This window comes from Diorhabda sublineata, chromosome X (assembly GCF_026230105.1).
Source record: "Diorhabda sublineata isolate icDioSubl1.1 chromosome X, icDioSubl1.1, whole genome shotgun sequence".
Taxonomy (NCBI): domain Eukaryota; kingdom Metazoa; phylum Arthropoda; class Insecta; order Coleoptera; family Chrysomelidae; genus Diorhabda; species Diorhabda sublineata.
In genome coordinates, this window is record NC_079485.1 from 16,030,135 (window position 1) to 16,044,885 (window position 14,751).

At 31.3% G+C, this 14,751-nt stretch overlaps 1 protein-coding gene across 1 annotated transcript in view; it reads right to left on the reverse strand.

The window, feature by feature from the left end:
* Positions 1-253: 253 nt before the first annotated feature.
* The window catches only part of LOC130451563 (protein commissureless 2 homolog), a 46,122-nt gene continuing 31,624 nt past the window's right edge, over positions 254-14,751 (reverse strand). Inside the window, exon 2 of the mRNA XM_056790660.1 lies at positions 254-2,519. Coding sequence (XP_056646638.1) covers positions 2,254-2,519 — 266 coding nt within the window. The 3' untranslated portion in view covers positions 254-2,253. The remainder of the gene's footprint in view (positions 2,520-14,751) is intronic.

A 14,751-nucleotide genomic window follows, 5' to 3' on the forward strand; every position in this document is an offset into this window, starting at 1 on the left:
TTTTTTGTTTGAAATGTAGATGGTGTAATATGCTTGAACACGATACAGCGTCGTATAACTGAGATTACATTACATTGAAAAACCAGTTTTCAACTCTTAAGATTACTATGTAATGAGTGTTTCCGGGGTTATCACGACAAACCAAACATTCCATAAGAAAATATATTTTCAAAAAATGGAGATACAATAACTGTGAAACTGATAAGTTATTGACGTCTTTCACGTTATCGAAAGGAAAAAAATAAAACAATCATTATATATCGGAGTCTTTTTAATAGAACATAAATAACAAATATTTACATGATCGCCACATATACATACTGATGATGATTACATCAGACTCAAATTATAACTTCGTTTACTAGAACTAACATGATATTTATTTTTATTCTAATCACAGCCTTTTCACAGAATAATTTCTGAATTGTTTCTAATTTTCAAAAAAAAATGGAAATAATCATCAATTTTTGCATAAACAATTAGGTACCATAAAAAAGAAATTTTTGTTATCTAGTTGAGATAAATTTATGATTATTTTATTCTCGAAACAAATATATTTTCAATACTAAAAAAATTTATTCAGTTGAACTTTCTGGGTAAGGTGGAGTTGTAAAGTATATGAATGATACAAAATATATTTTTTTTTAATTTGGAAGCTGCTGTCGAAAGATCACGAAACACAAGTATATATTAACCGATATGTTGATATTGTCTGATAAAAATGTTTATTGCTCTTCATTATATTATCATCAGGGTGGTTCTGACGTACTGAATTAATATAAAAACAAAAAAAACACCTGAGAATTCTAATAGACATACAGCTTATTGTGTTATGACTAATACCAAAGAATTTTGCATTCCTGGTCTTCAACTGACTCTATATTCTGGTAAATTAGTATCCCAGAAGTTTTAAACTGAATGATAAGTTGTTATTTCCAATGAAAAAATTTACAATTTATTTTTTGCACCATTCACAGTATTGTTTTTCCATTATTGATTGAAAAGATATATGTACTCCATTGTTACGCACTGAAATTTGGTCTTCAATTTTAATTCACAGTGAAGTTTTTACTTTACTTTGATATGTTGAAGAATTTATGTATTTAAATTATTATTTTTGTCAAAAGCTGCCTTGTTTCTTGTTAATTAATGTTTTAATAGATATACAACCGACATGAAGACAAAACAATGGAATGAAACATGTACATATAAGGTGTACTAATGTTATAGTAGACATCAAATTCCCAGAAATATGAAAAACATCTCTAGTTGTATCCATTCAGAAACGGAAAAAATATGACTAATGTTAGTTACACATAAATACTTTGCTTCAACAATAAATTTTATGAAAAATATACAAGAAAATGAAAGGAAAACTGAATTTTTCGAAATGTCACAGCAGGTCGATTAAAGAATTGCAAAAATCACGAAAACGTATATTTAGACTTACACCGCAGCAAGTTTCAAAATACTAGTTATATATGACGTGACAAATATCGAATTACATTTCCTCGTTGAATTCACAGTTTCATTCATCAACAGTTAAAATCTAGTTTTTAAACATTACTTTCTTAAAAAACTCAAGACTTGTTGTCTTATTCGGCATCAAGGTCAACTCAAAAAGGGAATGAACGATCAAATAAATTTCGATATGCAGTATGACGTAAATATCTAATTAGTCATACGATTCCATCCATTACATCTGTTAAAAATGTGACAGGAAAGAAATATAAAAAATAGACATGTAGGTATTTAGCTGCCGTGATTTTTGAGGACTGGAATCACGCATAAATCTGCTTCATCTTCATATCACTTGGGAAAGGGCTAAACTACCTTACGTGGTGTAGTTTATCGAACTATTAACCAAAGCAACTGATGACATTGAAATTTTATGTATCAATGAATATTGTTACGTATCATTGTATCTGAAACGAAAAAATATCCGTTTAATTTCAAAATAAACAAAAACGTCCCTACATAAAAAATATTAAGTAGTTTATCTGATACAATTTGTTTTTTTTTTTTCGTTAAAATCACATAAAAACCAATTCGAAGTATTAAAGCGAGTTCATGACACGGCTATATTTGGAATTAAACATTTGAACACATTTTTTTTGAAAGTTTCGTTTCCAATCACTACACATAATCAGTCGACTGCTTATTTACCACAAAAACGAATTCATCGTAAACCTTTGGTTAACAAGAAACCACAATAGTTAAAATATCAATCACACTTCTTCAAATTAAGTCGATTCAAGTAGCTTTCGATGAATCAGCGTTATCGTTGGTATATCCTTGAAAAAATTTCACAACATTCAAAGAGACAGGTGGTGTTGCTGGAGTGGGAGGTGTATGTGGCGTCCAATCTGTCGTCTCTGACGTTTTATCGGGCATAGGATCTTTCGTGTTGAGTTGAAGCGCTTCTTCGTAAGTAGGTAAACCGGAAGCTATGGTGTAGCTCGGAAGTTCTGATTCGGTCAGGCCTGATTCTACGTTACCAGCATTTCTTGCTTCTATAACTGAAACATAAATTTCTCATCAATATTTATATTCCGACAGAAGTTTTCTTTGATTTTTCATTATTTTATATTTTTTGTTATACAAGTCCTTACTATATACTATATACAACTACTTTGTATTTAGACATTTTTTATAGAAAATAGCTTCTAAAAACCTGCCTTCTATATATCTAGAACATAAAATATAGAGGAAGAAAGTTTTGACCCATTAGTAACAAACTGCAGCTAAAGTTTCATGACAATTCAGAATTTTCTGAGAAAAAAAATTTTCAGCTTTTGGACAAACTTTCAATTTAGAAGGGCTCATAGTGAAAGGTTGTTTTAGGTATCTCTCTTTAGTTATTTTCTTTCTAACGGAGCTATTACATATTCATGATTATTTTTTTTATTATAGTAAAAAAGTAATTTTGATGCAACTGAAGCTGCTGCTTTTTTTCAGGAAAAACTGAAAAACTTCTTCGTATTTCTGTGAGTAAGTTCTGTGAGATTAGTCTAATGAAATGTTAATAATGTTATAGTTTTGACAAATTGTGACCTAGAGCTCCATAATTTTCTGTTCAAATATGTTTGCATTGTCCAAGAATGGGTATTGCATAGGCTGTTAGGTTCTAAGATAGATGTTTTGCAACTCCAGAGTGAATGTGTTCTGTAAATTCTTCAGAATTATGTTAATGAATCATTAAATGTAATCTTTCAACCCAACGTTCAGCAAGCTCTTTGAGACCTTGGTGAAACCAACTTAGATGTAAAAAATGATCGTTCTGCATTTTTCAACATCTCCTTTCGATTAAAAATTTTCTGAATTTAAATAAATAGTAATCTGACGGTACAACGGACTTAAAGATAGATAAGGTAGGATTTCAATACCAGTTCTTCGATCTTATTCCGTGTATGAGGTTTATAGTAAGAGAATTCGCTTTCGGTTAACTAAACCTGCATATTTCTCCGATTAAAACCTCATACATCCTCATTATCAGCCCACTATATACCTCGGCATTGATAGCTAGACCACCTGGAATGATTTCGAAGTACACTAAACCTCCATAATTTCACCAGACACACAACAAGACTTTCCGCTCGAATCGACCTCTTTTTGAGACGCGTTCTGGTGATTGTCCTTAATTTTACCACTGATTTTCATGCTCGGGTTGCCTACACTACTCCGTTCAATTTCACATATTTTTTCCTGCTGCCACGGTGGCTTTTACATTTTTACAATTTCACATACGAAAACCGACAGTACTTATGAGACACAATCTGTATACTGTAATTTTATGTAATAATACATAATTACAAAAAGTTTAGTATGGAATTTTTAAGAATGTCGTATCCATTTAAAATTCTGAAATATTTATGGTTATAAGGAAAAAAGAATCCATAAATAATGTCATAAAATCGCCATGTTAAAAAATCCAAGCAATAATGTTAATTGTACTGGTAAGAAACGCCAGAAATTTCAAATATTTATATTTATACATAAGACTTTTAAAACCGTAAATATTTCTGTACGTTAACGTCTAAAATACTGTTCATTTCCATAAAAATCTTTGTTATTTAAAAACTATTTTTTGGATTGATTTCACAAGGTTGAATGTAAAATATACAGAAAGCAGACCTCGATATTCGACATAATAATATTATTTATATCAACCCTTCAGGCCTATCTGACACTCTGCTTCGAGATCTTTCACTGTTTCTTTGCATTTTTTCTGTATTTTATCAGCTCATTTCTACTTAGCCTTGCTTTAATTATATAGTTTATTTTAATCAGCAAGCATATTTAGAATGAAAACTAGCCATAAGAGATATCCCGTCAATCTGCCAAGTACAATATCATGTTCTTATGCTGATTTTAATCACATTTTCTTTGGATGCAGCAATTACATTCACAAAATAAACTATTTATTACAGTCACTTGTTAAACAGAACTACTCCCTACGTTTAAAACTCACTCACTTCTAAGCAAAGATAACCGTCATAGTTTGGATCTATTGGTAAATTTCATCAAGGATATTAAAATTGATATTCAGGTAAAATCAATAACAAATTCTGTGCCTGATGGAATTGCTTCCAAGCCATTTTCTTTCACACTCACTCAAGGTTTCACATACGTAGGTAACAGTCTTATTATTGTTTTCTACATTTTTATTTTAGGTATTTATGTGTTATATGGAAAATGACATGGTAGAAAATATTGAAGATGTTAAAAATTCGACAATTGTTACAAAAAAACATTTTAAGACAAATAAAAAAGGACAATACCACAAGGAATATGCAGATTGAAATCGATTCAACAGGAACAAAATGTTCAGTAAAATGATGAAGCCAATAAAATTAACAAAACCGAAAAAACTTAAACGAAAACACCATATCTTACAAAACCAAGTAATAATGATCAATTACAGAGATATTCAAGATATATATGTAAGCGAAAATTCTATAAATTAGCGCATAAGTTCCAATATAATCTTCTAATCCATATAAACTATGTTAAAATCTGCTGTTATGACACTAGGTTTTTGGCAAGTTGATTGGGTAAAATTATAGTCTTTTATTGTACTTTTCACAGGTCACTTTAATTTATTCTCTAACCAAGAGACTTTCAAGTGAAATATCTCAATTATATTTATAATTGATGTGTGGTGTTTTCTCTAAGGAAGTCTCCTACCCTAATGGATTTCAAGATTAACAGTTTTCTCATCTATTTGTGAGAGTCACATAGATGGATTTTTGATGCAGTTGAGTATCTCGGTTGTAACAAGTAAAGCAGTGTCATCGACATATATTGCCTATAAGTGTTTTATCTGATGTGGGTAAATCGGCTGCATATAGAAGATGCTGTAGCGGACCCAAAAGGCTTTCTAACATCTGCGTTGATTAGTTGTATATTTGAGTATTTGTTATGGTACTTAACCAAGAAATATCGCTCTTCAAGGTAGGATTTGAAAATAAGGGAATACTTTAGAGCAAGGAATTTTCTAATTTTGAAAAGTATTCCCAAGTGAGAGACTTTTTTAGTTACATTCACATATTTTTTACAATCATCGATCAAAGTAAAAAATATTTCGTGTGGCATGCCAAATTTGTCTGCCTTTCGGTCTATAAGTAACTCTAATAATAATATTTTTTAGATTTAGTTTTTGTCGTTTTCGAACGTTAGGAAATGCTACAGGATGGAAAATTTAAATAAAATTTAATAGGACAACTTTAGAAACTGTATAAAAAAATAGAAATATGGTTATTGAGAGACGATATTCGAGTAAAGGAGATTTCTGCTGAATAATGGTATTTTTTTTCAATGCGCTCGTAACACTATTAACACCATAATCACCTTGATTTAACATATGTTCCGCTTCTGATTTTAAGTTTTTTATCACAGCGGAAGAGAATTCTGTTAAAAAACCATATCAAATATTTAAATATGGTATTAACTTGCATAACTCGTATAAAGAAAGCATTCGTTTTAACCTTGGTGTCCATTCAAGTAAATAAATAGCAAATTTCCATTAAAGAACGATATATTGTAAATAAACTATAGGTTATATAAATATAGTAAAAAAACTAATAAATCAAACAATTTAATCGATTCTACAACATTATCATTATATTATGTTAAGTTTTTGTCTATTTTTATTGATTAATTTCAAATATGGCTGTTTTTAACGTATATATATACAGTGCTTTTCAGATAAAAGTATCCACCTTTAATAACTTTTGTAATACTGGTATTTAGAAAAAATCCAAAAACACGTCAATTTATGTTGGAAGGGGCAAGCATTATGGCTTATTTAAACTTACTGGAAAAGCCACCCCCTCACCCCTAGCAGCATCCCCTTTATTTTTTTAAATTACTTTTCATATTTTTTATGTAAAATTTGGATACTCCTCTTTGAGCTGATTTCAAAAATGTATAATACTTGTAGGTTAAAGTGGTTAGTTTATGAGATAAACAATTTTTCTTTTAAGAGCACAAATTTTACTTATTATTTACTTTCACCTTATTTGCCTGTACTAAAATGGGTTGTACAACAGTTCAAACTCTTTAATCTTTTTAACTGTGCTATTTATTCTACTTAAAAAATCCAAACAACAAAAAACTCTACTTTTTATTAAAGTTTGACATTGTCAACTAGAATTTGTAGTCACTATTGATAGTGTAATTTGATACATTATTTATTTTGTTTCTCTGAAATGGTTTACTCTTTGCAAGAAAGAATTGAAATTGTAGGTTTATACTACCAAAATAATAATTGTGCAAGAGCTGCTGCTAGAATATTTAACGAATTACATGACGGAAGACATGCAACTCATAAGTATGTAATTCAACTGATGGAGAAATTTACCACAACAGGGTCTGTTTGCAATAAAGTGCATAAGCGAGAGGGACTCGTAAATAACGAAGCAATCCAAGTGGCAATTTTAGGGCAAGTCAGCTTAGAGGCTCCACAACCCCAATCGTAATTTAAAAAAATAAAGGGGATGCTGCTAGGGGTGAGGGGGTGGCTTTTCCAGTAAGTTTAAATAAGCCATAATGCTTGCCCTTTCCAATATAAATTGACGTGTTTTTGGATTTTTTCTAAATACCAGTATTACAAAAGTTATTAAAGGTGGATACTTTTATCTCAAAAGCACGTATATATAATAAACTGCCATTTAAAATAAATAAGCAGCAACAAGAAAATTCCTAAAGTATATAACTTCTGGTGTTGATAAGTCTGTTGATTTTTTTCTCGTTTCTTTTCTACTTATTTTCTATGTAATATTAATTTTTCAATTCCAGTAGATGATAGCAAGTGATAATAACTATCCACAGACGTTACCAAATATAAATAATCGTCATTTGATTATACTGACTCTTTTATCCTCAAGAATTATTTGCACCTTTCCAGTTATGTTTCTTTTATTCCTTCCTAATGTATTGTTTGGTTTGTTTCTAACCATTTATTGACTGCTACATATTTTTGTGGTTACAACTGTTTGTAAGAATCTGCACTTTTGAACAAAAAAATCGACTCAGGCGACACCCCAGCAATCGCAAGGGACTGGCAAGAAAACTGAGCACGCCGCTTATAATAGGTTATCTACCTCACCTTATGACAATGCGAGACTCAGCGAGAAGTGACCAGTGCGCCCATGAGTCAGTCTGCTGTTTCGGGGTTACCAAGAGATTGGTAACATTTATCGAAGACGCGGTTTCAGAAGAAAAATGTGCACATCCGATAGATATGACCGTTTCATTGTCAGCACATTGCCAAGGAATTAGGCCCTCACTGGTATTGAAGTTCAACAAGAGCTCAGAGAAACGCGGGGACTGGCTTTAAGTGGCTGGACAGTCAGAAGAAATCTTAAGACAGCTAGCCTTGAGACAAAAAATCCAGCTACTGGCCCCAAAATTTGCTCAGAACGAGCAGCCCGTCTACGATTTGCCAGAGAACACGTTAATTGATTGATGAACAATGGGGCTGCGATCTCCTCTGAGACGAAAGCAGAATGTACCTGCAAAATAGAAGACGTGGCTTTTGGAGAAATTTACTGGATGCAAAAACCGAGTTGGTTTTTATTGAAACTGGCGGTGGCGATGGAGCAGAGGATCAACGGCGAACTGATACATAGAAGGAATTTCAGGACATCACGTCGTTCCCTAATGCAAGACGATGCTCGTCCACATAATGCAGGTTCCGCCTAGGAGTATTTACAGAATGTCAAAATTGCTGCTATGGATTGACCAGCGTGAAGCTCGGACTCAAATTCTAATGAGCATTTACTAGTTACGGCCACTAAATCAGACCTCAGACTTAAGTCGATTTTTCTACTTACAAGTGTAGCTATGAAAATAGAATGAGAGAAAATAAATTTTTATTTTCCTTAATTTTGTAACTCTGCTCATTAATTTTTCTTTTAATTGTAATATTAATTCACCAATATTTTAAATAAATGCATTAACCCGCGACATTCCTGAACAATCTTCATTTCCTATAATTATGATGTCATCTGCATAAAATATCGTTTGCGTTTGTTAAACGCGATAGCAATCTTATCGAAGTTCGTTCTTTGTGAAATGCCTTCCAGTTAAAATATTATTTAACTCAAAGAATGTACTTGGCAATCTTTGATATCTCACTTTCATTGTGTTTCGTCATATTCTGTAAAAGCAGATATTCTTGATAAAACTGTCATGGAATTCTTATGTCCAAATCTACTTCTCATTACGCACACAATCGAATGATTCATTACATTTAAGCAATTCAAGTTGTTAATTACTATTAAAGTTCCAAAATACCAAGAAATTGAAAACAAAACCTAAAACTGCTATAATAATCAAGAGCTTTCGGAGTATACGAAGAAAATTTTTCTGTACTTTGAAGAGCATTTTCACATTCTGCCTTATAAAAATTGCATGCAATTTTTGCCAAAGTCAAAATATTTCATAGATTAATATTGGACGTCTTTTGACAAGTCTCTTACCACTGCATGATAGCTGCCCCTAACAAAACTTCCATAAGTAAATTGAACAAATTCATAACGTTAAATTTTATTTAATATTTTCTGACCAGTTTAAACCAATTTAAAAATAACAAAGCTAAATGAAATGGACAAGAAAGAAGTAAGTAGACTGTTGAACTTCTGAACATCTGCGCACGCTTTTGATAAAAATATTAGGTCTTGCATTGCACGTTGCATTGCATCATGTCAAGTGGCCTTTGTAAGTACCGGAATCGAAAACAAATCAGTTATTATATCGCGAACACCATTCTGCTCCTCGACGTCATTCTCAAAGAAGAAGACGCCGCAGTCCATAAATCAAACCAAACAGATGCTTTTTATTGATAATAACAAACCCTGGTTGAAATTGACTAAAAATAAACTAATGGTTAAATTAAACAAATTATAATATGCACGCTAACATAGTGTTAATTTATATCAAAAGAGGAGACAAATAATATTGTTAACACATTTAAAAGAAAAGTATTTATTATGTCGTTGTAAATTAGTATATAAAAGTATTATCTCGATTTTAGAGTTTTACAAGGTATTTTCAATAAACAGGTTGTTATAAATTATATCAATAAATTTAATAAGAGAGTGGTTCCATCTTTCAAGTTTTTTATGTTATTTTTATGCCCAGTAGTTAAGAAAGGTTCCTACTCTAGACATACCTACTTATGTCGTAACGAATATATTGCATAATAATCATATTACTATTTATATTTAATTGAAGAAACTTTGGATATTGTTCTAGACGAAAGTACATTCACACCAATTAGCATTAATTAGCATACTGAGAAAGAAACTTGACTCGCGGGATTGTTTACTAGTGTTGACAAACTACTAGGTCAAAGTCTTACAACACCCTACGATTTTACACTACCTTGAACCAAATTGTTGTTCATGTTGTTAAATAGAACTATTATTAATAAAAACAGTAATTGCGCTTCTATTATTACTTTATTGAAATTATTTTTTCACTCTCATGAATTATATTTAATACCAATACGCTATTTTTCTTTCGAAAACCCAGAAACGTGGAAAACTTGCAAGCCTTAGTAACTTGTCAACTACTCTGCTCATCTGCACATAAAAATCAAAAACAAAAACAACGAAGCAACCCGTGAGTTGATCACATTTAACCACTGTATATGACTCCACTAGGATGGAGTGCAAATTATAATTATGAGAAAGTTTAATAAAATCAATTCTAGTGCTAGTTCTACTCATGTACTCATCGTTTTTTAGCTGATCCTAACGAATGAAATTTTGTCCACTTTAGAAGATATTGGGATACCACTTTTCGATTGTCGAGCTAACAGCTTTGACAGCGACTTTAACGTGTTGTGAAACACTAAAGGTGTATAAGCAAGAATACTGGAAAAAAACTAGACTTGTTTTTCTGTGAAACAGACTCTTTTCACAGAGTTGGTTTAAATGTTTCAAAACTGTGCCACGACGTAGTGACATTTGGAAAAATTAAGAGTTTCTCCATCAGCCCTGGTCGTTGAGGATTGTTAAAGTAGTACGTCCATTTGTCTCTACAAAACTTTTCCGAAACTTGTTAGAGTGAACGACTTCAAGCTGTACGACCAATTTTTAAACATTATCCTTCAATGTTCAATGTTTTGGGCCTGCTCTTGAAAGATAATAATGTGCATGCAATGATTCCTGCTGTCAAAAATACTGTTTTGGCGCTGAATAGATACTTTGGATCTTTCAAAGGCCTCCTGACGTCATCGTTTTAGTACAAGATGTTGGCGTTCATTGATCAAAGAAATGAGAAAGTTTAACGTAAATAAACTATCCTTAACGAAACAAAAAAGTCGCCGATGGATTTGTAATTGTATTAGAGTTATTTATCAAAAGAAAATCCAGTATAATTGAGACTACACCCGAGTAACTTGAACAACAAGCTTCACGTTCTGTTGTCGTTCCTACTTTAGATTTCATCATGGCTATCTAGAAAACCAAATTTTCGAGCTGTGTAGAAATCTCTTTACTCTAGTTTGAGTTGTTATAGAACCGCCAATCTCGTGTCATATTACTCTCCAGACTTTACTGATCCAAAAGGAACCTCATAATCTGTATTCAGTGAATAATATAATGGAGTAATTATAACATAGCATAGTACGGAACTATGAGATTGGAGAGGCCTGACCTCTGATATAGGGCCCGATCATTTTCGGAACAACGGTGAATAAGATCGGGATTGTTTTCCGAACATTCAAATTATGATCTGGTTAACCTGGGCATAGTTTCCAGAAACTGCATCCTCTGTCAATGGTTGCAGTTTTAATATCCTTTGGATATCGTCGATACAAATAAATTATCTCTCCCAGTTTTTCTAGATACAGATTGTTAATATTCTAAAAATATAGGGATGCTGGTAGTATTTGAATGGTAATATCCGCTGTTTAACTTGTTACTTCTTATTTAAAAAATCATCAATTTAGGAAATTAACACTACACATGGATATGTTTATATAAACATGGAAAAAATAGGTTCTATTGTATAACTAATGGTGTAAATTGTGTACTCTGAAACGTCAATATTTTTGAATAAATACAAAATCAAATGATCAATGACGTACAATTGTAAACAACATGTTATAGTAATCACTAAATAACTGTACATAGATATTTCAAAAATACGTTGTTTTAAATTGAAATCACAGTTTGATTGCAGTTCACAATAAAAAAATTATATGAAAAAAGTAGTTCTATAACACAAAACTGTAAAAACGTTTTTATATGAGTGATATTTCGCAAATGTTTTTCAGTGTAAGAATGTAATAGAAAACTGCTCTAACATTCTAATTGTAAATATAAGGACTTTTCGTGAAACTATGATGATGATTATGATCTAAATGTTCGGAAACTGATCGAGTTCGGTTCATATGTTATGATCCTTTCTGCCCTGGTAGACCGGCGGATAAATGCGATCAACTGAAGGGTTTCTCCATTTGTCATTGGTTTTTTGAACTTAATAACTGCTCAATAACATTTATTAAACTTCTAGAATATATTATACAACTAAATAGACATCATGGAAGAATTAAGCCACAAATAAAAGTAATAGAAATCAAAAGGTCATGTCCTAAATTTGAAATTTACATCGAAAATTGAACGTGGCATTCAGACACTTTGATTTAAATCTTTGTTCTAGGGCGGAATCCGCAATTAATTGATAGGTGATCTACCTGAACACGACTTATAGTTTCCAAAAATTCCTATCGTTTATTCAGAAACCGTCGGGGATTAAAATCAGTCAGTTGGCAAAATTCGTGTTAATATGAGGTAAGGAATGGATCGTTCTGATTCAAAATTTGCTCTTCATAGTTCTTCATATATATGCGAATTTTACCTAAAGAAAAACTAGATCATCTAATTTAGAGTAATAATTGAAACTGCGTGTTTTGGATATACAAAAAATTAAAATATGTTTCTTGAACTACAGTGTCAGTTCAAGCATTTTTACTAGGGACGTTTTTGAGGAACGGTTTGAGCAAATATTAGATCTCATTCCAGGTCCCTTCACTGTAATCGATAAAGCAAGAAATTATTCAAAGTTGAACTAAGTAATTTACGTAAATGAAAACTTTATGTTTGAATCCAATTAAAAAAATATACAATTTTCTAGTGACACACTACAACTGGAACTTTATTGAATTTCGAAGATAGATTTAAAGTATATGTTGTGGAAGAAATGGCATTTTCACGCGACATAGCTGTGCTTCGACTTTTCTATACCATCAAAATGCTATAGAATTGATATGAGCGCTTATAAAATTGGACATTAGAACGAAATATAATTTATAGTTTGGATGAAACGAAAAGTTGAAGACGGGCGTCGAGCATTTCGTCAAAGAAGAATCATTTATGTGGAAGATTTATAATATTTATAATGGATTAGTTGAAACAGACAGGTTAACTCTTTCAGTACAATATTACTCAAGCAACTATTTTCTTGTTAATTTTTGTAACACTTTTTGCCTTTTAACAGAATGTTAAACTTAAATTTGAAGCATTCTACATACAAGTATACAATAAAAAATGTTCAGAATGTGACTTTAGTTTCAAAGTAAATTTTACCTAATTGTTATATTATTTGGACCATACAATGTCTATATTAACTATAGCAATACTCGTAGTGCAACATAACCTTCCATTTTTGACCTACACTGATAATCTTATCAACTTGTTTTAATTGCAGTTTCCACGCGAAATGGGAAACACAATATATCTGATTATTTTTTCATGAACCTCTCTATCAACTAGCTATTTTTATTTAGTTTTAAAAGCGATTACCTTAAGATATGTTATTAAAATAAATTGATGGACTGACGTCAATCGAGCCGATAAGGATTTTACGATAAGTGTTCTGTTCACATTTTATATTAATGATTACCTCGTGGTTCTTTTGCTACAAGATTTGTCACTCGAATATCGAATGTACTTTTATATCCCAACGTCAAAACCGAGCGACCTTTATGGGACGCCATAACCTCCTTCGTATACTCTACTGTTCATCAATTTTGTTTGAAACACTAAATTATTATTAATGATGAAGATGCTACGAAACCTAAACAAAAATCCCAAAGACCGAAAATTCGAAACATAGCAAAACAAAGACTTTTTGATTTTTATTATGTAGACCTTATGCACCATAAATATACTCCGGAAGAAGAAGAGAGAGAGAGAAATGCTTTATTGTCAAAAAATTGTTACAACTTGTAGACAAAAGAATGTAAAAACTGAAAAAAAATAAAAATAAATAGATAAACATACAAATAAAATAAAATTTCAATATACAGAATAAAACCACAATAAGTAACAAAATTATAGGTAATAGTAATAGATGATAATTAGTATATGAATCGTATATAAGTATATAAGCAAGAATTAAACCAGTATGCAGCATGTACGGAATTAAATATTATTATTAGAATAGAAGTCATTTACAGGGTCACAGTTTTGGACCAGCGATGATTGATTGCTTCACCAATGAACCAGTACGATGAGCTTTCTGCTTAACAAATCACCAAATCGTAAAGATTCGCTAGCTTCTGTATAGTTCCAGATTAAAAAGGACATTGGTTTGATAATGAGGAGGGGGTTGAATCTAATGCACCAAAGGAAATTCCGAAAACTGACTTCCAGAATTGAGAACGTGTTATTCAATTAAATCTTTGAAGTATTTCACTTACAAGATGTGGTGGAATATTTATATACTTGAGGACCCGTCGTACCTTGATTTTTAGAGTTCGAGTCTGCAGTTAGATACATTTTTCATTATCCCCTGTTCACAATAGGAATTTTGGTTAATAAGATTGTGAAACCCTGTAGCTTATTCTTAAAATTTACCTTTTGTAGACTAAATACAGTTTTCCAGTTTTTTATTCAGCAAAAGTGTCAGTTTGTCAATCAACGTGTTTAAAGTAACTTTTGATGTAAATAATTGGCAGTAATTCAAGTGATCTACTGAAAGAACAGAAGAACCTCAAAACAAAACAAAGGATCTAGAAGTACAAAAATACTTTTAAACTGTTAAATCCTTCCAGAGTTTTGTTGTCAAAGTAAATTACGTATATGAATACAAGAGAGACAAATATACTATTTTTATGTACTATACATAAGAAGTCAAAATCAGATTTATAAACAAAAATCAGAAAAATCGTAAAATACGCTCGTGAGCAACAAAATCCACTTAGTGGCTGGACACTCAGAAGAAGATTTAAGGCAG